At 38.6% G+C, this 17,762-nt stretch overlaps 2 protein-coding genes across 5 annotated transcripts in view; one reads left to right on the forward strand and one right to left on the reverse strand.

Moving 5' to 3' along the window:
• Positions 1-238: 238 nt before the first annotated feature.
• LOC124158438 (zinc finger MYM-type protein 1-like) lies at positions 239-2,857 on the reverse strand. The gene is made up of 2 exons (XM_046533523.1): positions 511-2,857; positions 239-354 (listed from the first exon to the last, which is right to left on the reverse strand). Exon 1 carries the CDS (start codon positions 2,649-2,651, stop codon positions 513-515), a length of 2,139 nt encoding a protein of 712 aa, XP_046389479.1. The 5' UTR covers positions 2,652-2,857; the 3' UTR covers positions 239-354; positions 511-512.
• Positions 2,858-9,702: 6,845 nt separating this feature from the next.
• LOC124158439 (TELO2-interacting protein 1 homolog) overlaps positions 9,703-17,762 on the forward strand; it is a 60,591-nt gene continuing 52,531 nt past the window's right edge. Inside the window, exons 1-7 of one of the 4 annotated variants that reach the window (XM_046533524.1) lie at positions 9,703-10,214; positions 10,308-10,444; positions 10,558-10,735; positions 10,814-10,991; positions 11,096-11,427; positions 17,182-17,384; positions 17,462-17,638. In XM_046533524.1, coding sequence (XP_046389480.1) covers positions 9,985-10,214; positions 10,308-10,444; positions 10,558-10,735; positions 10,814-10,991; positions 11,096-11,427; positions 17,182-17,384; positions 17,462-17,638 — 1,435 coding nt within the window. In that variant the 5' untranslated portion in view covers positions 9,703-9,984. Of the gene's footprint in view, positions 10,215-10,276; positions 10,445-10,557; positions 10,736-10,813; positions 10,992-11,061; positions 11,428-17,181; positions 17,385-17,461; positions 17,639-17,762 lie in introns of those variants that run through there. The other 3 variants (XM_046533525.1, XM_046533526.1, XM_046533527.1) reach the window with 3 other exon arrangements.

Here is a 17,762-nt window from a genome sequence, read left to right on the forward strand (position 1 = left end):
TTGTACCATGGAAAAGGAAAAATAAGAATGATATTATTTTATTTAAGTTTTTGTGAATTCACTAGCATCCTACAAATGCTTGCATATTGAAATATTTTATGCTTAGTTTTTAATGGTAATAGAACCCCAGCATATTTAATTTGATGTACACACGATTTAGGCAATTGCAAATTCACAAATAGCTATATGAGGCAGGCTCAATGGCGTCACCCCCACCCCAGATTTTTCCTCGCAGGGACATCATGAAATAAAGAAGTTGCATGAAATTTGATATTTTTTAAACTCGAACCGATTCTCAAAATGACACTTTCCCATCCTCACTCTCGAAAGCTGAGCCGAGAGTTGAGATTCTTGCTGTAATCAGAATATCAAGTTGCAATTAATACTTTGGCAATTTTTTTACAATTGTATATTTTAACTAATAAAATCGTACAGCTACAGATATTCTACACAGTTAAGTTACATTCATTGTTAAAATGAGACTTAAACCACACTAATTTTAATAAGAACCTTTAAGCGACTCCTGCAGTTGTTGTATGTTTAAACATGAAGTCCATTCTTCTCTCCTTTTTTGCGGCAAAATGGTCAATCACCTTCTCATTAAAGTCCACTATATTGCGGGCCATCTCTTTTTCAATTGACATCATGGTAAGTGCTGTAAGCCGGTCTTCGTCCATTGTGCTTCTGAGGAAGGTTTTAATTCTTTTCAGACATGAAAAACAACGTTCTGCTTCTGCCGTTGTCATTGGTATTGTGATCAGTGCTTTTAGCAGTTTCACCGTTTCACTGAAACATTCTTCTAAATTGTTTTCAAGAAGGAATGACAACAAATGAGTGGCCTTCTTAACTTCTTTAAAATCTTCTCTGCTGTAAATAAGCTGAAGCTCGCATCTTAGTTTATTTTTGTCAAGAAAACCAAATGATTCTATTGTCGTGTTTAGGATATCATCAGGAAACCTTTTTCTATAGCCGGACATATTTTCGTTGTCAAACAAGTTTGCTGCAACTAGATGACCAGTGAATTCGAATCTGCGTTCTGCCTCTGCTGCTATAGCGTCACAAACTTCCTTGGCAGCTGCATTTCGCAATGTTTGCCAGTTTTCCACCTTATTTCTCTTTGGTCTAGGCTCTGCTGATTCATCTGCTGTGGCCAGGCTTTCCACACTCTCCCTTACTTTCTGTATTTCTCTTTTGAAAGAGGAAATTGCTTCCTTTGCCCAAACAGGGTTTATATTTTTCTTTTGCAGTGAGCTATACAAAATATCTACATGAGGCATAACCTTTGAAAAGAATTCGAGCCAGTATTTAAACTCTGGTTGCTGCAGTTTCAGTTTAAGTCCTTGAGCTTTATTCAAAGTAGAAGTCATTTTGCTTGTTTCTTCAATTTTTTCAAAGCATTCTATTAATTCTTGAATATTTTGGTGAACTACTAATACGGATCTTGAATTGTAGTTCCATCTTGTTGAAGAGCCAGAAGGAAGTCGTTTTCCAACTATTTCATCCAAAATGTCAGCTCTCTGTGAGGACTGGCTAAAAAAGGTACACACCTCTTGAAGATTTGCAAAAAATACCCTCACTTCTTTGTTTTGACTTGTTGCTTGAACCATGACCAAGTTGAGCTGGTGCGCGTAGCAATGTACAAAGTGTGCATTTGGATACTCCGCCTTGACACGTGTCTGAACACCATTGAATTGGCCACTCATTACATTTGTACCATCATAGCTTTGTGAGATAAGTTTGTTTTTGGCCTCTCCTAGCACTTCCACAAGAACACGTTTTATGCAGGCGAATAATGTTTCAGCATCATGATGTTTAGGGTTTAGAAATGTCCAAAATCTCTCGATAGGCAACCCACTTTTGAGAACAGAGCGAAACACTACAACCATCTGAGCTTTAGCAGACACATCTGTAGTTTCATCAGCAATCACAGACACAAAATCTGCTGAGCGAATTTCTTCAAGAATATGTAGTTTGCAGACGTGCAGCATACAATCTAACAGGTCATTTTGAATTTCCTTGGACGTACCTTTAAAAACAGTGGCAACTTCCAGGTGTGATTTCAAAATAGTATCTAATGTAGCTGAGAAATTCACTAATCCTTTGAAAATACCGGGGTTATTGGAGTCATCTCTTTCATTATGTCCACGCAAAGCTAGTTCAAACTCTCCACAAAACCGAATACAATCAATTATTTTTGAAAGGACATACCGATTTTTCCTGACTTGGTCGTTATTTTTCTCAACATTAAGCCTAAAAGCTTCACTGAGTTGTTGCCTTATTTCAGTACGACCTAAGATGGATAAATCCAAGCAGGCATTCTTATGATACAAAGATGTTTCATGTTTTTTTATTTTCTGGGTAAGATGACTCAAGTCTGAAACTCCAGTAGTTGTCCATGTTGTGTCCTTTCCTTTATAAAATAGAAGACACGGGAAGCAAAAGAATCTATTGGTTACTTCACATCCACAAATCCACGAATTTCTATCATACAGATGTGACTTGAATATACGAGTGTAGTTTTTGCCTCGAGAACTTTGCTGTAGACGAATGTCCAAAGGCGGCGTCGGTCTGCCTAGTGCTTTGATTGCACATTTTTGTTCAAGAGTTAGGGCACAAAAGTTACTACTAAGTAATGATGCAACACTGTTCATCCTTGACACGTTTCGAAGCACTAAGCCCACACTATACAGTCGCTCACAATCAACTGAAATAATTTACAATCCACGATGACACATTCAGTACGGTGAAACACTATTCGTGATACTGACCAATACTGACTGACAGAGACGTAACTTAAAAATTGTAGTAAACAAATGAGTTGCAGCGATATCGTGCGCCAGCTGTTGACAGCGCTGTGCACACTTATGCCTCATTCACATTACGATGGTCCGAGCCGTCGTCCTAACGATAGTTGACCGAACTAGCCGTGTGAATGCAAGTTCTGACTATAGTTGACGTAGTTCTGAACGTTGCCACTTTACGATGGTTAGGCGCTGGGAGACCGGAAACGGAAGCGACAAGAGAAAGACGAAATGCTCGTGAAGCTCTATTTTTTTCATGGACATTTCATGGATTTGTCCTAGGAAGGAAGAATATGGGCGGAAGAAAAATTATTCGGTAAATACACGTTGAAAACAGTGATATCTTGTCAATGCAAACCACAACAGCTTTGCTAATCATCAATTTCCCGTTCACTTTAGATGTCAGCACTAGAGAGCAGCACAGGTTTCAACCATCGTAATGTGAATGCACGATAGTTCCGACGACGGCTCGGACGATCGTAATGTGAACGAGGCATTATCCGCGCGCATTAAAATCAGCTTCAAATATCGCCACTTGCGACGCTAACGAGCAACGGTATCCAGAGTCCTCTATTTATGAAGTGAGGGAGTGGTGCTGAGAATCCAATATAGAGGACTCTGACGAAGAGTAATATAGAGAAAGAGTAGCGTCGAGAACAGCCATTCAGAGGACTCTGAATACCGTTGCATGTCAGCGCCTCGAGTGGCGATTTTTGAAGCTGATTTTAATGCGCGCGGAGCGAAAACAACTCTAGCGGCGGACATGACAAACCTCTTGTTGTGCAGTTTACGGGATTGGCAGACTCGTGAACCGTTCGGACACGTTCGGTTACTCTCGGGAGAAGTCGGTTGTCGCTGCACTGTCTTTGCAGCTCCGAGACCATGTTATTCCGCCGCAAGCCCCCCTCCCTCCGCCAACCCCGCGCCTAAGTCAGGAGGTTCATTCTTCCTAGGGTGCGGTCCGTTGAACGCTACCAATGCTTCGGAGCGCCACCAAGCGGTCCGTTATTCGCTACGGAGCGCTACAGGTTAGGCTGTGACGTCACGGCAAACGTCATACACCCATTTCCCGCCTCGCTCCAGACCAGCTCCAGACGCTCCCCTGAAAACTTGGGTCAGCGGAGGAGCGAGTCAATTTTTGGCGGAAATTCGAAGGGAATGCACTGAGGCAATGGAGAGTTTACTCACGTTGCAGTTGTTGGACGCTGAATGTGGACGCTTTTCTCCTATAAAAGTGACTACGAAGTAACGGAGTAGACGCACTTCGTAAATAGATGTAAATTTAATCGTGATTTAAATAAATATATAGCAAGAACTATCTATCCGCAAACATTCTCGTATCTCCTCCAAAATGAACTCTAATGTCTCTGGAAGCAGCCTTAACATACAAAAGGCAACAAAAAATTATTAAAAGGGGCATGTAATATAAGAAAGGGTTGTAAGAACACATAGCGACAAATCAACTCGTGCCATAACTTAAAATCTGAAGTAAATTTCGGATTTACATGAAATGGATTAATGTTTTTAATAGTCTTTAGCCATAATAAGTTGACATGTTTCAACTGAGAAAACGATAGAGTACCTACTTCTTCCTTTTCTAGGGTAATGAGTTTCATTTAGAAGGGGTAGGCGAGGGTAGGTGTGAGAAATACGGTCCAAAGTTTCTTGCTTTACTTAGTGGAACCTCGATATTGGAAAATATAATTCATTTAAATGATATTCGAATATATTTATTAATATTCAATTACCATTATCACCTCAATTCGCAATTAAAACCATATATTCGATTTCATAATCCCAGTTTGCCCACCCTCGTTCATTCCCGCCATCTTGACTTCGCTCCTGACCGGTCCGAAAAGAAATTCCCGTAGCGAACGTAGCGCCTATGGACCGGAGCTCCGGAGCACTGCCGTCTGTAGCGTCTGGTAGCGAAAGTAGCATTCATTGGACCGCACCCCTACTGAACTCAGCACAGCTGAGCACAGCAGTAGAGCTCACGCGCGGTAACTTCAGCCCTCTTTCAAAAATTTTGAAACGTATTTAATGAAATTTCCAAGATAAATCTTACAATTCCGTTTCCGTTTAGGTAAATGTCAAAGCAGCAATTTATTTTGGGGGTTCACTGAACCAGTGAACCTATAGCACGAGCCGCCACTGCTTCTGCCACAATGTCTGTGTTCTTGGCGACAGGTAACAGTGAGGCAATGGTACCTTCCTCCAATCTGGGTAACTTCAATTCAGCAAGAATTTTCTCCTCGTCTTCTCGTCCAAGGCCACAGATTATTTTCTGATATCACAAGGTGCGATGTGAATCTCACACACCTAAAATTAATAAATAATAAAATACCATGTAACTTATTAGGTCAAATCATTTCCAATTTTTGGTATTTCTGCATGAGAAATCAAATTACTATAGGCTCGTAAATATAGTAAATATTTGTATGCCTGATATTTTTATTGTTTTAAACTATAGCATAAGATAATTTGAAATGATGAAAGCCGACGTGTAATACACCATAGGGCAAGCTAAGAAGCAATATTCGATCCTATAAACTTGGCAGCTTATTCCTAGTTTCTCCTTTAACCACACGTTTACCGAATGAATTAATACAAAAAAGACAACTAAAATGCAAGAATTTTCAAAAGAATTGCTGCTACAATATTTTGAATCACCATTTTTAGTACTGAATAGTACTATAGTACTTCAGTACTGAATAGTTCGGGATGTTGATGCATCAACATCCCGAAGCCACTTCTAACTTAAAATTACATCCAAATAATTACAGCGAGAAAGAGTACATACCTCACAGTTTTTCGTGGGGGTGAAATGTTTACTTCTTATCGCCCAAATGCACTTCTTCTTCAACTCAGGATCTTTTGGAAAGCTAAAAACTTGAGCCATGTCCCGGAGTTTCCATTACATCCCGACATTACACACACGGAAGGCATTTTTAACAAAAATATCTCACAAACACGTTTCTGAAGCCCAGAGAATGAAATTACTGAAATGATGATGATGGTTGAAAAAATAATGAGGGAAACTTCACCATTACCAGACACTATTTTTCACAAACTTAGCCACAAAAATCCCTGAAATGTGGTGAGACGTGACGTTAACCATGTCATCTCCAACGGCTTGTGAAGGCATGTGATCTTTCTAGGAGGATATGGCACGATGGCACCAGATGGCACCACCCGCGAAAGAAAATAGTCCCAGACCGAATACAGTTTTATCGATGAGATACAATTTTATCGATGCATATGAATTTGCCAGTCCTCTTGCATCTTTTTTCGTCATTAAAGGAAATAAAGAAACAAAACCTTCTAAGTAACTTCCTAAGCGCGATTTTTGTATCTTGATTGTCCACCCTCGTATTTAGGTACGAAAACTTCCTGTGCCGTCTGGGAAATATTCAAATGATGATATTTTCACGACATTTTCTATGATTAACTGCAAACGGTTGTTAGGACTACATGCTAGGCGAAGTTTGATGGTGTACTTTCATTGAAGGTGGGTGAAATAGTGAAATTCTCTCGCGTTAACTTGAAACTGTACCAATTATTTGAAGATATACCGATCAGTGGTTGTCTCAGTTGGACGCATATTTTGAATGAGGTATGGGTGTTTGCTGAATTCTTTTCTGCTTACCAATATTTTAATTCTTAGAATGTTGAGCTAAGGCGTTATATACTATACTAGAGAAACGGACATTCAAGAATACCCACATCATCAAAACCAATGAATGAATGGCCACACAATGAAACATTTTGAATGTGAGAATGGATTTATATCAATAAATATCTCTTTGTCTGCTTCAAATGATGCCTCGACATATGTGAATACCTAACCCGAGTATCCATTCACGAATTTTGTAGTAAAAAATGTCAATGAAGTCTGTGATGCTGTGTAAATGAAATTTCATAACAATCCTACATCCTCGAGAAAACATTGCTTTGCTGCAGATAATATGATTATGAAGGAAAGTATGTTTTAATTTTTTTGCTGCCTTTCATGACGAGATCTTATATCACCATTATAAACATTCAAATGCATAGTCGTAAAAGGAAACAGAAACTCGACTCAATATAGTTTCAAAATCACAGAAACATGTTAAACGTGATATGGAGGCATACGGCAAGAGTACATTAAGCTAAATTTGAATAAAAACGCTTAAAATGCAATGCAAGGTATAGAAGCTAGAATTTGGCTGACCAAACGACATGAAAATCAAGTCTTCGCGTACGAAGGCTATTGACGCCAATGTAAACAGAATTTTGCTATCATATTCAAGTATCTTAGGAAAATCATGGAACATAAACGCATAAATAACAGAAGTACTTAACAATTAGCTTGTGTACAAATGCAACATAAATTATGCCAATATTTCCAACCACTTGTTGTGTTGTAATTATCACACGACCGATAGAGTTTAACTTCGAAACATAAGAAATGGGTCATCTCCATCGATACCGACACGATATATTTTCAGGGAAAAGACATATATTACGTGTCTGGTTATTTCTTGAAACACGCCACTCTGCTGTTGTGTTCTCACCAAAAAATTAGTTCCTATTCATTTCCGTAACCCAAATATCTTCATATTTCAACTTCAATAACAGCCGGTGCCGCCATATTTATTTATCCGTAAAGGACACTTTAGCCCTAAAGTGAGCTCCGGTTGGGCACTTTACGGTAAAGTGACGATTCGGCCATTTTTCTTCTAAAGTGGCGTTTATGAAACGGAAAAAGCAGACTTTAGCCCGGCTAAAGTGTACTTTAGCCTAAAGTGCCGTCTATGAATCGCACCCTAAATCACTTTCCTGGCACATGTACGAGTTGGTCAACTAGAAAAAAATATCCTTCGAGCTGGTCCAGTTGGTAGGGTGGGAGGTAGAAGTGGGTAAAATGTGCTTACCTTCCAGTGCTTATGGTTGCCCAAATGTCCCAGGCAGGTCTTCCTCAGTGGGTAAACTTTAAATTTGGCGGCATGGTAATGTTTGCGCATGCGCAGAAGGTGAAGTGCGTAATGCCCCGTTCACATTACCATCTTTCTTAACCAGCGTAAGATGACGTCAGAACCAACGCGCGTTCACACTCAACCATGGTTAGACCCTGGCGACATCTGATGAGTGGTATAGTAATTCCAAGTGAAAAAAGAGTTGACAAGAGCGAATAACTTGTTGGAAGGATATATGGAATGTGCAGGAAAAGTTCTTGTGTTAATTGCAATGATATTGATGATGAATTTAAACATATGTGCATTTTATGAGCTGCTTATGAATTAAAAATTGCATTCCAGCGTCGACAATCATTGTTCCTTGCTACGTAGAAGGTAATTCAAATGTGTTCGTCCAACTAATCATTTCATCCATAGTGTGGCTTGCATTCTTCTACTGCTCTATTTAATATGAATGAAAGCGAATATTACTGATAATTAGGTTGATATCAACAACATATACTACTACTTGCCCTTGATTCGGATGTGTCGATAAATCATTGATGTAGGTGAAGAAAATCGAGGACCTAATCTTGAGACTTGAGCCTCAATTTGAGACACTTGTGATTTGAGATGGAGATACACTTTTCGCTGCATTACATTCTTAGCTATTATTGTTTTCTGACTTTGACAAAGGACATGATCCACTCTGATGCTATACCGTAAATTAAAACTCTTTTACCTCTTCTTCAAATGTGGACGAATAACTTGCAGAAATGTGACGATTGTTGAAATTTAACTTATGAAATAAGAGAGAGAACGTGGTAATTTTTGCGATATGTGGTATCACCCGACGTTTATAAATTTATTTTCTATCGTTACATCTGACTAGCCGTTAGCCTGATACTTTATATTGATATGGGAAGAACTTTTGTTCAAGGATGAACATAAGTGATCTCTTTCAAACTGGGACAAAGAACTCTTACCAAAACATTAAAATCATTGTGACCTTCGGATTTTTATTATGGTAGTTTCGCACATTTTACTTAATTCTAGCAAAATATTAATATAGATTATTCAATCTGTCCGTAACAATACAATACGAGCTAATAGCTAATTCACTACGAACTATAAAGTATATCGCATAACTTAAATCAGGTTTAAAATCTCATACCATACAACACATTACGGAATGAATCAATAGCACTTTCCTTTGAATTAATTCTGACGAATATAATTCAACAATAACGGCCGTCTCCTCTTCGAAACTTTATTTCCCGTTTTCTTTCCTCCTATCCCACTTCGTTGCTGCTTCGCCTTCTTCTTTTTCTAACCAGCTTTTAACCAACTTGCGTTCACACACGCATGAACTACCGCCAACCATGGTCGGAAAACGGTGGTCAGAATCCCAACCACGGTTAACGGGAACTTGCGTTCACACCTCGTTTTGTAACCATGGTCGGGGCTAACCGGCGTAAAAAGAACGTAATGTGAACGGGGCATAAAACGCGTAAAGTAAAGGGTGAGTAAGTGAAGATCGTAAATGGCGGCGCATGCGCAGAACCCGAAAATCGCTATCCATAAAAGTTAAAATATCTCGAAAACTATTAATTTCCGCCAGGAATGAATGTCACCACGTTAATCAGGAGGCTAAAATACTACAGGAAAGTGAAGGTTTGAAGGCGAAATCCGGATTGTACCTCTTGTAAAATAATACCAAACTTTCCCCTAACGTCCTTCCATTACCTGCTGAATAATGTCTTCAATCGTTGCCACATTTCTTTGATATATTAGAGTTGTTTATGAAATATCAGTTATTGTATCAAGATTGCAACGGCGCGAAAGAATCGTATACGCATCGATCTTCATTTCCTAACTTTTTTCTTGGCACACTAGCGCTAACCATCGTAAGTTCGGCAGTGAGGTACTATGGCCTACGATGGTAACTCCAGGTAACTCTGCGCGTTTACACGACGTTTTGAGGTTACGATCGTAAGGATCAACGTCACGACGATCGTTGTGTAAACGGGGCATACGTTGGCCGTGTTCGGAATCAACGTGGAAAATGCGCTAGCCGTTTGTCACAAGGTCACAATGCGCATAAATGTATTTTGTGTGGGAAATTCGTGTGGTTTCTGTTGTGCATGTAAGGTCTGTGTATCGGTGAGGTGAAGTTTAAAAGATCAAAAATGTCAGTTACGTGGGTCTATAAAATGTATGCATCATGAGATAAAGAAGAGCTTGAAATGGAGGGTATGGGGAAAATTAGAATGGAGGGTATGGGACTAAACGACTGTGATCGTCTTGCGTTTTCTCTTCTTAGCCCTCTGTGTCAAGACGTGTTAAAAAGACCATCAGAAGAAGTTCTTGTGAAACTTCAGTGTCTTATCGATGAAATTCCATCGGATACGTTACAGGTGTTCCAAAGATACGTTTTATTACCTTTGTGTGTTTTATTAACGAAAAAGGATGTGCGGTAAGTCTCTTAACATATCGTGATTATGCAAGATTATAGCTTGTCCTAATGGAATTTATCAGTTTTCTCTCATCTAAACCTCCTCCTGCACAGAATGAACGTGAGTGTAAAGACTGTGGATTGCTTGTCTAGCTTACTGGCAAAAACTAAAGTTTTGGAAGTAGATCAATTGACAAGAATATTTTCAGAACTCTTTCGTTCGATAAGTGATCCCTCGCTTCACAAACTAGGTTATGGCCTTTCTATTTTTGGTTGAATATAATTGTTGTGAGATGCGCTGAAATTTAATAGTTAAAATTTTTAATTAAAAGTTTATAGTGATGAATTATATTTCCATTGACAGCCCCTAATAGCTCCGAAGAATTGAAAATATCGGTTACCAGATGTGTGAAAATTTTAATATCCAGGTCATCTCATGAAATTCTTACAGAGTTTTACTGCGAAAGAAACATACCATTAATTAGTCATGGGATCTATTTTTGTCTCTCTTTGGTGAAAGAAGAACTCTTTGTTGACCTTAGGTTAGTATTGAAGTGAAGTGTGTGAGAGAGTTTGGTTGTTTATTTCGACATTATATATGATTATGTCATTCATTTTAGGGTAACTGCTTTGGAATGTTTGATGCATGTATGTCAAGTTCATGGAGAAGAATTTTCGAGGTATGGTGACTCAAACGTCAAGATTGGTCACCTACTCATGTTTTGTTTTCCTGGAATCACCCTTAGCCTGAAGATAGTTATTTGTGCTGACGAAAAGCAGAATCACAAAATCACAATGGTGATCATTGTTTTGCTGGCTCAGATGAATTTTATGAAGCATAATGCCTTGTAAGCTACCTTCGATTAAGATTTAAGATGTGCCAATTTTTACTACTCTCTCAGGCAGCCATCAAAGCTTGGAGTCGTGTAACTGCCGTCGTGATGGAGGATGCCGGCATATCTGAAGCAGATCAGTTTGAGTGTAGCGACTGGGAGGTTAGTAAAAATGATTTGCTTGCTTTTCTATGGAGGAAAAGCGAGGGGAAGAGTGGGATTGATTCGAGGGAACACAAGTTGAGTACGCTCCGCGGGAAGGAGAGAACCAAGGAATGGTATGCGCACGCGAGCCAGAGCATACAGCCTGTCGTCAGTGAAATATGCCTCCTATATTTCTCCAATTGGAATGTTCGTTTGGAGATGGCAAAGGCTGCACAACTGCTTCTCACATGTTCCAGGTTTGTACAGTTAAATTCATTGTTTATATATATTTACTCGATTAAAATAAAATTTTTGGTGGAAGGTTTTCCATAGGAAGATATATTACTGATTAAGATTTTTCTTGGCTTTTCAACCATTGGTACAGAAAGGCTGCATAAATATAGGTGAATTATTTCATTTAGGTTATTATAGCTTATTTTTTTATTATGTATCTCTGTGGACTCAAGTGGCAACAATTGAAAAACCAAAACAAACACAAATTGTGTGAATGCAAAATCATCAATGTGACTAACATACTAGAGTGAGCACATTCACTGAACAATATGTTGGTCACATATGACATGGTTAACCAACAAAAAAGCACGAATAAACAATCAGTTCAATTAAGAGTTCAAAAATGTCAGCACATTTTGACTTTGAATTTACATGCGTAAGAATTATGAAATTATTCGCGATCAATTCTCTAACATGTTGATATTTGATGTCTATGTATTTGGACCTCTCGGATACAATGCAATTCTTGGCAACAGCCATGGCTCCATGGATGGTAATAATAATAATAATTGTTTATTTGTCCAAAGGTCACATTTACACATGACATAAGACACGTCATATAAGATGTATGTACAATCACAATACAATAAGCAGTATATATATGTGATACAATTTACAATAAAATACAATTTGCATTAGCAATGAAAAGTAATGCAGGAAAGTTGTACTACCACAAAATGTATAAGGAGCACAAAGGTGATACATAATCATTCAGTTTTAATTAGTCGTATAATTATGTGTTTACAGAGTTGAACATTTTCTCCCAAAGGAATCTTTGAAGATTATGTTTAAGTAAACACAAAGTTTTACTGTTTTTTCTCGATTGGGTAGTTTGTTAAAAAGTTTGATGTCCATTGCTTTAGAGCCTGAGCTTGATGCATTAGTCTTCGAGCTCGATGCTAGAGCTTCGAGTCCCATAGTGATGGAAGTCAGCATTGATGGGGAATTTGGGCAGGTTTTGCCAAACATATATCTCTGAGAACATGATGTACACACACAGGAAAGGAAGAATTTTTGGATTTGCAAACATTGGTGTGGATAGGGAGCAGTATAGCTTTTTTGTCATAATCCTGACCATTCTTTTCTGTAATTTGAATATCTTTGTAGCGTGCATGGATTAACCGCATGGTATTATGTTGTATATCATTTGAGAAAAAAAGATACCACAATATGTATAGAATTAAATGGACATCAAGACTGACTGAATTACGTAAATTTCTCACTAGGTAGCACACAGAGCTAAGATTTAAGAGTAAGTTGCTGGTGGTTTTCGGGTATTGCTGTGTAGAAAACATTTTAACTCGACGTTTCACTCCTCCTACTGGGAGCGTTATCAAGAGAATGGAAGGAATTTATACTCGTCCCGAGCTTATTTATGTTTTTTTTGCTACTCATTGTTGTTCCGGATTTGAATTTTAGCCGATAGCCGTTGGCCATTATATTGTGCTAGGAACCCTCTCCATATACGGCTGAGGTTATACCCATCCTCCTTATTAAAGTTATTAGGTCTTTTCGCAATCTCGATGGATTCACGTATAAGACGCGGATGGTATTCTTCCGTCTTCGCTAACACCCGTGTAGCATCAAACATTATTCTATGCCCAGGGCTGGAGGCAAAATGTTCAGCAACAGCTGATGCGTCCCACTGATGTAATTTTAACGCCCTTTCGTGCTCCTTAAGCCTTTGGGAGATTGAACGCTTGCTCTGTCCCACGTAGCTTCTGCCGCAGCAGCAGGGAACCTCATACACTCCCATAGATTGAAGGGGAGGATTCACGTATAAGACGCGGATGGATACCATCCGCGTCTTATACGTGAATCCATCGAGATTGCGAAAAGACCTAATAACTTTAATAGGGAGGATGGGTATAACCTCAGCCGTATATGGAGAGGGTTCCTAGCACAATATAATGGCCAACGGCTATCGGCTAAAATTCAAATCCGGAACAACAATGAGTAGCAAAAAAAACATAAATAAGCTCGGGACGAGTATAAATTCCTTCCATTCTCTTGATAACGCTCCCAGTAGGAGGAGTGAAACGTCGAGTTAAAATGTTTTCTACACAGCAATACCCGAAAACCACCAGCAACATAGATAAAAGAAGCTGTGAAAGTCTTCAGACGAAAATTTAAGAGTAAGCTATGAGGACGTCAATGTGCAGTTCCTAAGAGAGGATTGCTCTGAGGTGGACATCAAGACATTTTGTATGGTCAACCTGCTCTATACCCACACAGCACACAGATACCTTTAGGATGTCCTGTGACTGTCCGCCAAGTGGCCTAGGGGCGTCCGTAGGCCGCCCCAATTCATGCCAAAGGATGTCCGCATGTCAGTCAAAAAGGTTGCCTATGGACGTCCTGAAAGTGTCCGCTCTGGACACCTTCAGGACATGCATAGGTTGGGACTGAATTTTGTTCGATACTAATAAATAATAGGTCCAGACAAGAATTTAAATGAATAAGGCATCAATGTCATGCACAATATTTATTTGGCTTCTTTGGTAAAATAATATAACACAAGAAACTGCGTATGAATTACTGAATTTTCTCCTTCCCCTGCAACCGCTCCTTGGCATGCCTTAGCCAGTTTCTGATAGCCACCTCCACATTTTTTCAGGGGCTGACATGCTCTCCTGCACTGCTCATGTATTAACAAAGTATACAAACATTTCATTGTAGCAAGAAATTGTCTTTTGTAGGTAACAAGCAGATTACATAAGACAGGAAGCTACAGTCTTATTAGTCTCGTGTTTAACATTCTTAAGGTTTCAAAATTAGGAAACCTGTACACTTTAGGCTGTATACATTTTAGTAACTTTTCTTTGACTTTTTCTTCTTCTTAAAAAAGAAAATATTTTTAGTAAAAATATTAATACATTTTATATTTAAAGATGAAAGTTATATTAATATATTAGTAATTTATATATTATATTTAAGAGCATTTTTCATAGAGCAATTGTTGCACGACACAACCGAACGACAGAGTACAAAAAAGACAACTAAAATGCAAGAATTTTCAAATGAATGCTGCTACAATATTTTAAATCACCACTTTCAGTCCTAAGTCGTTCATCAACATCCTGAAGCCACTTCTAACCACAAATTACATCCAAATAATTTCAGGGAGAAAGGTATATACCTTAATTTTTGTCGTAGGGGTGAAATTGTTTCTTCTTATCGCCCAAATACACTTTTTCTTCAACTCACGATCTATAGGAAAGCCAAAAACTTGAACTTTGGGTCTAGTCCTGCTGGAGTTTCCTTTGCATACCGGCACCACACGCGTTAACGGCATTTCTAACAAAAATGCCGCACAAACAAGTTTATGAAACCCACCAAATGAAATTAAAGAATAACGGAAACTTCACTATTCAGAAAAACTCTAATTTTCACCAACTTAACCACAAAAATCCCTTGAATGTGGCGAGACGTAACGTTAACAACGTAATTTCCAACGGTGATCCTTCCGTGGGCCTTCTTTCTAGGTGGCTATGGCACCATCCGAGAAAGAAAATAGTCCCACACCGGATATGAATCTTAGTATCCAGCGTATCAGATACGAAATGACTACTGTGTCATACGTTAATTCATGAGTTTTTAGGAAATTTGGGTGTATGTGATTTTATTGCTGCATATGAATTTGCCAGTGTACTGTTCAAAACCTTCGTACAAACGGGCCACTAGTTGGATGCCCGCTGGACATCCGAGATCGGTCAGTGTGCGGACGGATGGCAAGGACGGCTGCTGGCCATCCTCTGACTGTCCTGAAAATCCTCGAACAGTGAGAGGACGTGCCGGACACGCAGCGGAGACGTCCTTTGGCAATGACGTGCTGTGTGGGTAGTATCAGTGTTGAACTTAACTAGCAAGTCATTTTCAATTTTGTTGTGAGAAAATACAACCAGCTGTTTTTTTTTGGTATTGGAGCAGAGGTGATTTTCATGACACCCAAGTGGCTGTGAGAAATAACATTGGCATTATTGATCAAAGTAGGGCACGTAGAAGAGGAGAGAAGGAAATTTGCGTCGTCAGCATAGAGATGTAAATTTGAATCAGAGGTGTCAGTGATGAGGTGAGCCGTATCATTTATATATATTAAAAACAGTGTAGAACCATTTATTGAGCCCTGAGCACTATGAGCAATGTTTGAGTGGAAGTATGTGTCGGAGTGTCTGATTTTTATTGTTTATGTTTCATTCATATCGTCCATATTAATATTGCTAGTAATCTGTTTGGTTTAACATTGATGTCTTTGTTGCTACGTGTAACCTGTGCCTTGTTTTGTGTGTTGTAAGTAAAGTAAGTGAAAAGAAAGACGCTCGAGTTCCTTTTATATGCTCTGATATCGGTGTGATGAACTGATGAGGAAGAAATTAGTTAATAATTGCAACAGGCTATGGGCCCAGACCACCCTCACACCGTGTGATTTAAGTAATAAGCAATGAGGTACGGAAAGAAAAGGACTTGTTAAAAGCCAACGAGTAGCAGACGAAAAGATGGATGCCAAAGAGACAAGGGATTTGAAATTACTTTAGACCATATGGTTTCTCAGACTGCTCATCAAATTCATTTGCAGCTTTATAGAAATAAATAATGAGATTGTAAATTTTTAGAGTGTTATATAGTAATTATACAAAGATATGAAGCTAATGAGAATTGTAGGAATTTTTAAAAAGCCATTTTGAAAATATTCATAATTTTAAAAGTGCAGCAGTCTCACAGAGCACACATAATCAGTTAGGGGCTAAAGAAATCTCTTTTTATTATGATAAATGTATGAATATTACTTATAAGGTGGGGAGACTGTAGATGAAAATTATCTTTCTCTATGTGTTAAGGTAACCACGAAATATTGCTGAATTCAAATTTTATCACATGTATTATGCAAAAAATATCTGTTGACTGTAGCTTTCCTTGGTTGCTGAATCACTAGACCAATTTGGAGGAAGTGTCCAAATTGTATTGCTGTGTAGTTGTGTGAAGTATGTATTTGGGGTGAGAATGCCACTTTTTTGACCTATCGGAATGCACTGCAAATTTAGTGGGTGCGGAGTTGTCACTTCCTCTGAGACGCACTTTCACTTCTTTCTGAGAAAAGTTCTGCCTTTCTCCACTCAAAGGTTCATGATATTTTGTCTGGGGCTGTACTGTATGTAAAAGATTTTCCACAGCTATTAAAATTCATTGGCTATCTTCTGTTTACTCTATTTAATTTTCAATTTTAACTTTGGCTAAACTCAATCATTATTTTATCTTGTGTAAAGATATCTATGTTCCCTAAATTTTGAGTCATAAAAAAGTCAGGAAAATGTAAAAATATGTAACATGTGGATAGTGAGAATGGAATTTTAGTTTGATGTTTGAGAGTTCCTTCCTCTGAGAGCTCTAGTGCCTTTCTCCAGCTCATGCTCCTTTTGCTTTATCAACTCCGGCTTATCTCAGTATTATTACCTTAATTGCAATTTGGTTGTTGAAAGGGCAGACAATCTACTCTCTTCTTGGTGTCCCGATTTCATTACGATTTCCTGCTGGAAACCATTCTCTGAAAGACTTTCAATAGAGTCATTTTTTTAGCCAGGGAGTTCATTATGGTGAATTCTCAATGAAGCAATAATGTCATATATTCAGTCAATTTTCCATTCCATTTCTTCTCCCTCTGTGTGTGTACACATAGTTAGGTGATTATGCTTACTGAGCAAATGCTCTTTTTTTTTCAGAAACTTGAAGGAGTGTGTGCCTTCACTCGTTGGAGCTCTCCTCATTTTGTCGGAAGACGAGATGCCTGCTGTGGCACAGATGAGCAAGGCAGCCCTTGAAACATTTGCCAAAGAATTCAATGAAGGCAAATCATTCACATTAATTGAAGTAATGGAGGATCATTTTCTGAAAGTCACTCACAAGCTGTCATTTTCCACTCTTGGTAAAAACATTTCACTCATCCATTGGTTGATATTGTTGTGTTTGGCACTTGCATTAAATTTTGTGTAATCATCACAGGAGAGGACGAGCTGAAGATTAGCCTAAACCTGCTCTGTGGATACTTGAGATTGCTGGGCAAGCATGCGTACGAAGTGCTCAAATCTTCTGTGCATTTGCGAGCATTGCTGTCTGCTATCTTCAAAATTATCACTGTGGATTACTTGGTGGTTTCTCCAGTGGAAGACTGGAGCCTTGGTGAGCAGAAAACTGGTTACTCATGAATGTTAGCATTATAGAAATGAGCTGTAAGCAAGATACGGAGTTGGGTATAATGAAGAATTGGATATGTCATTACTGAGTTTAGGCTGTGATAAAAATT

This window comes from Ischnura elegans, chromosome 5, assembly GCF_921293095.1.
Source record: "Ischnura elegans chromosome 5, ioIscEleg1.1, whole genome shotgun sequence".
In the NCBI taxonomy this organism is placed as follows: domain Eukaryota; kingdom Metazoa; phylum Arthropoda; class Insecta; order Odonata; family Coenagrionidae; genus Ischnura; species Ischnura elegans.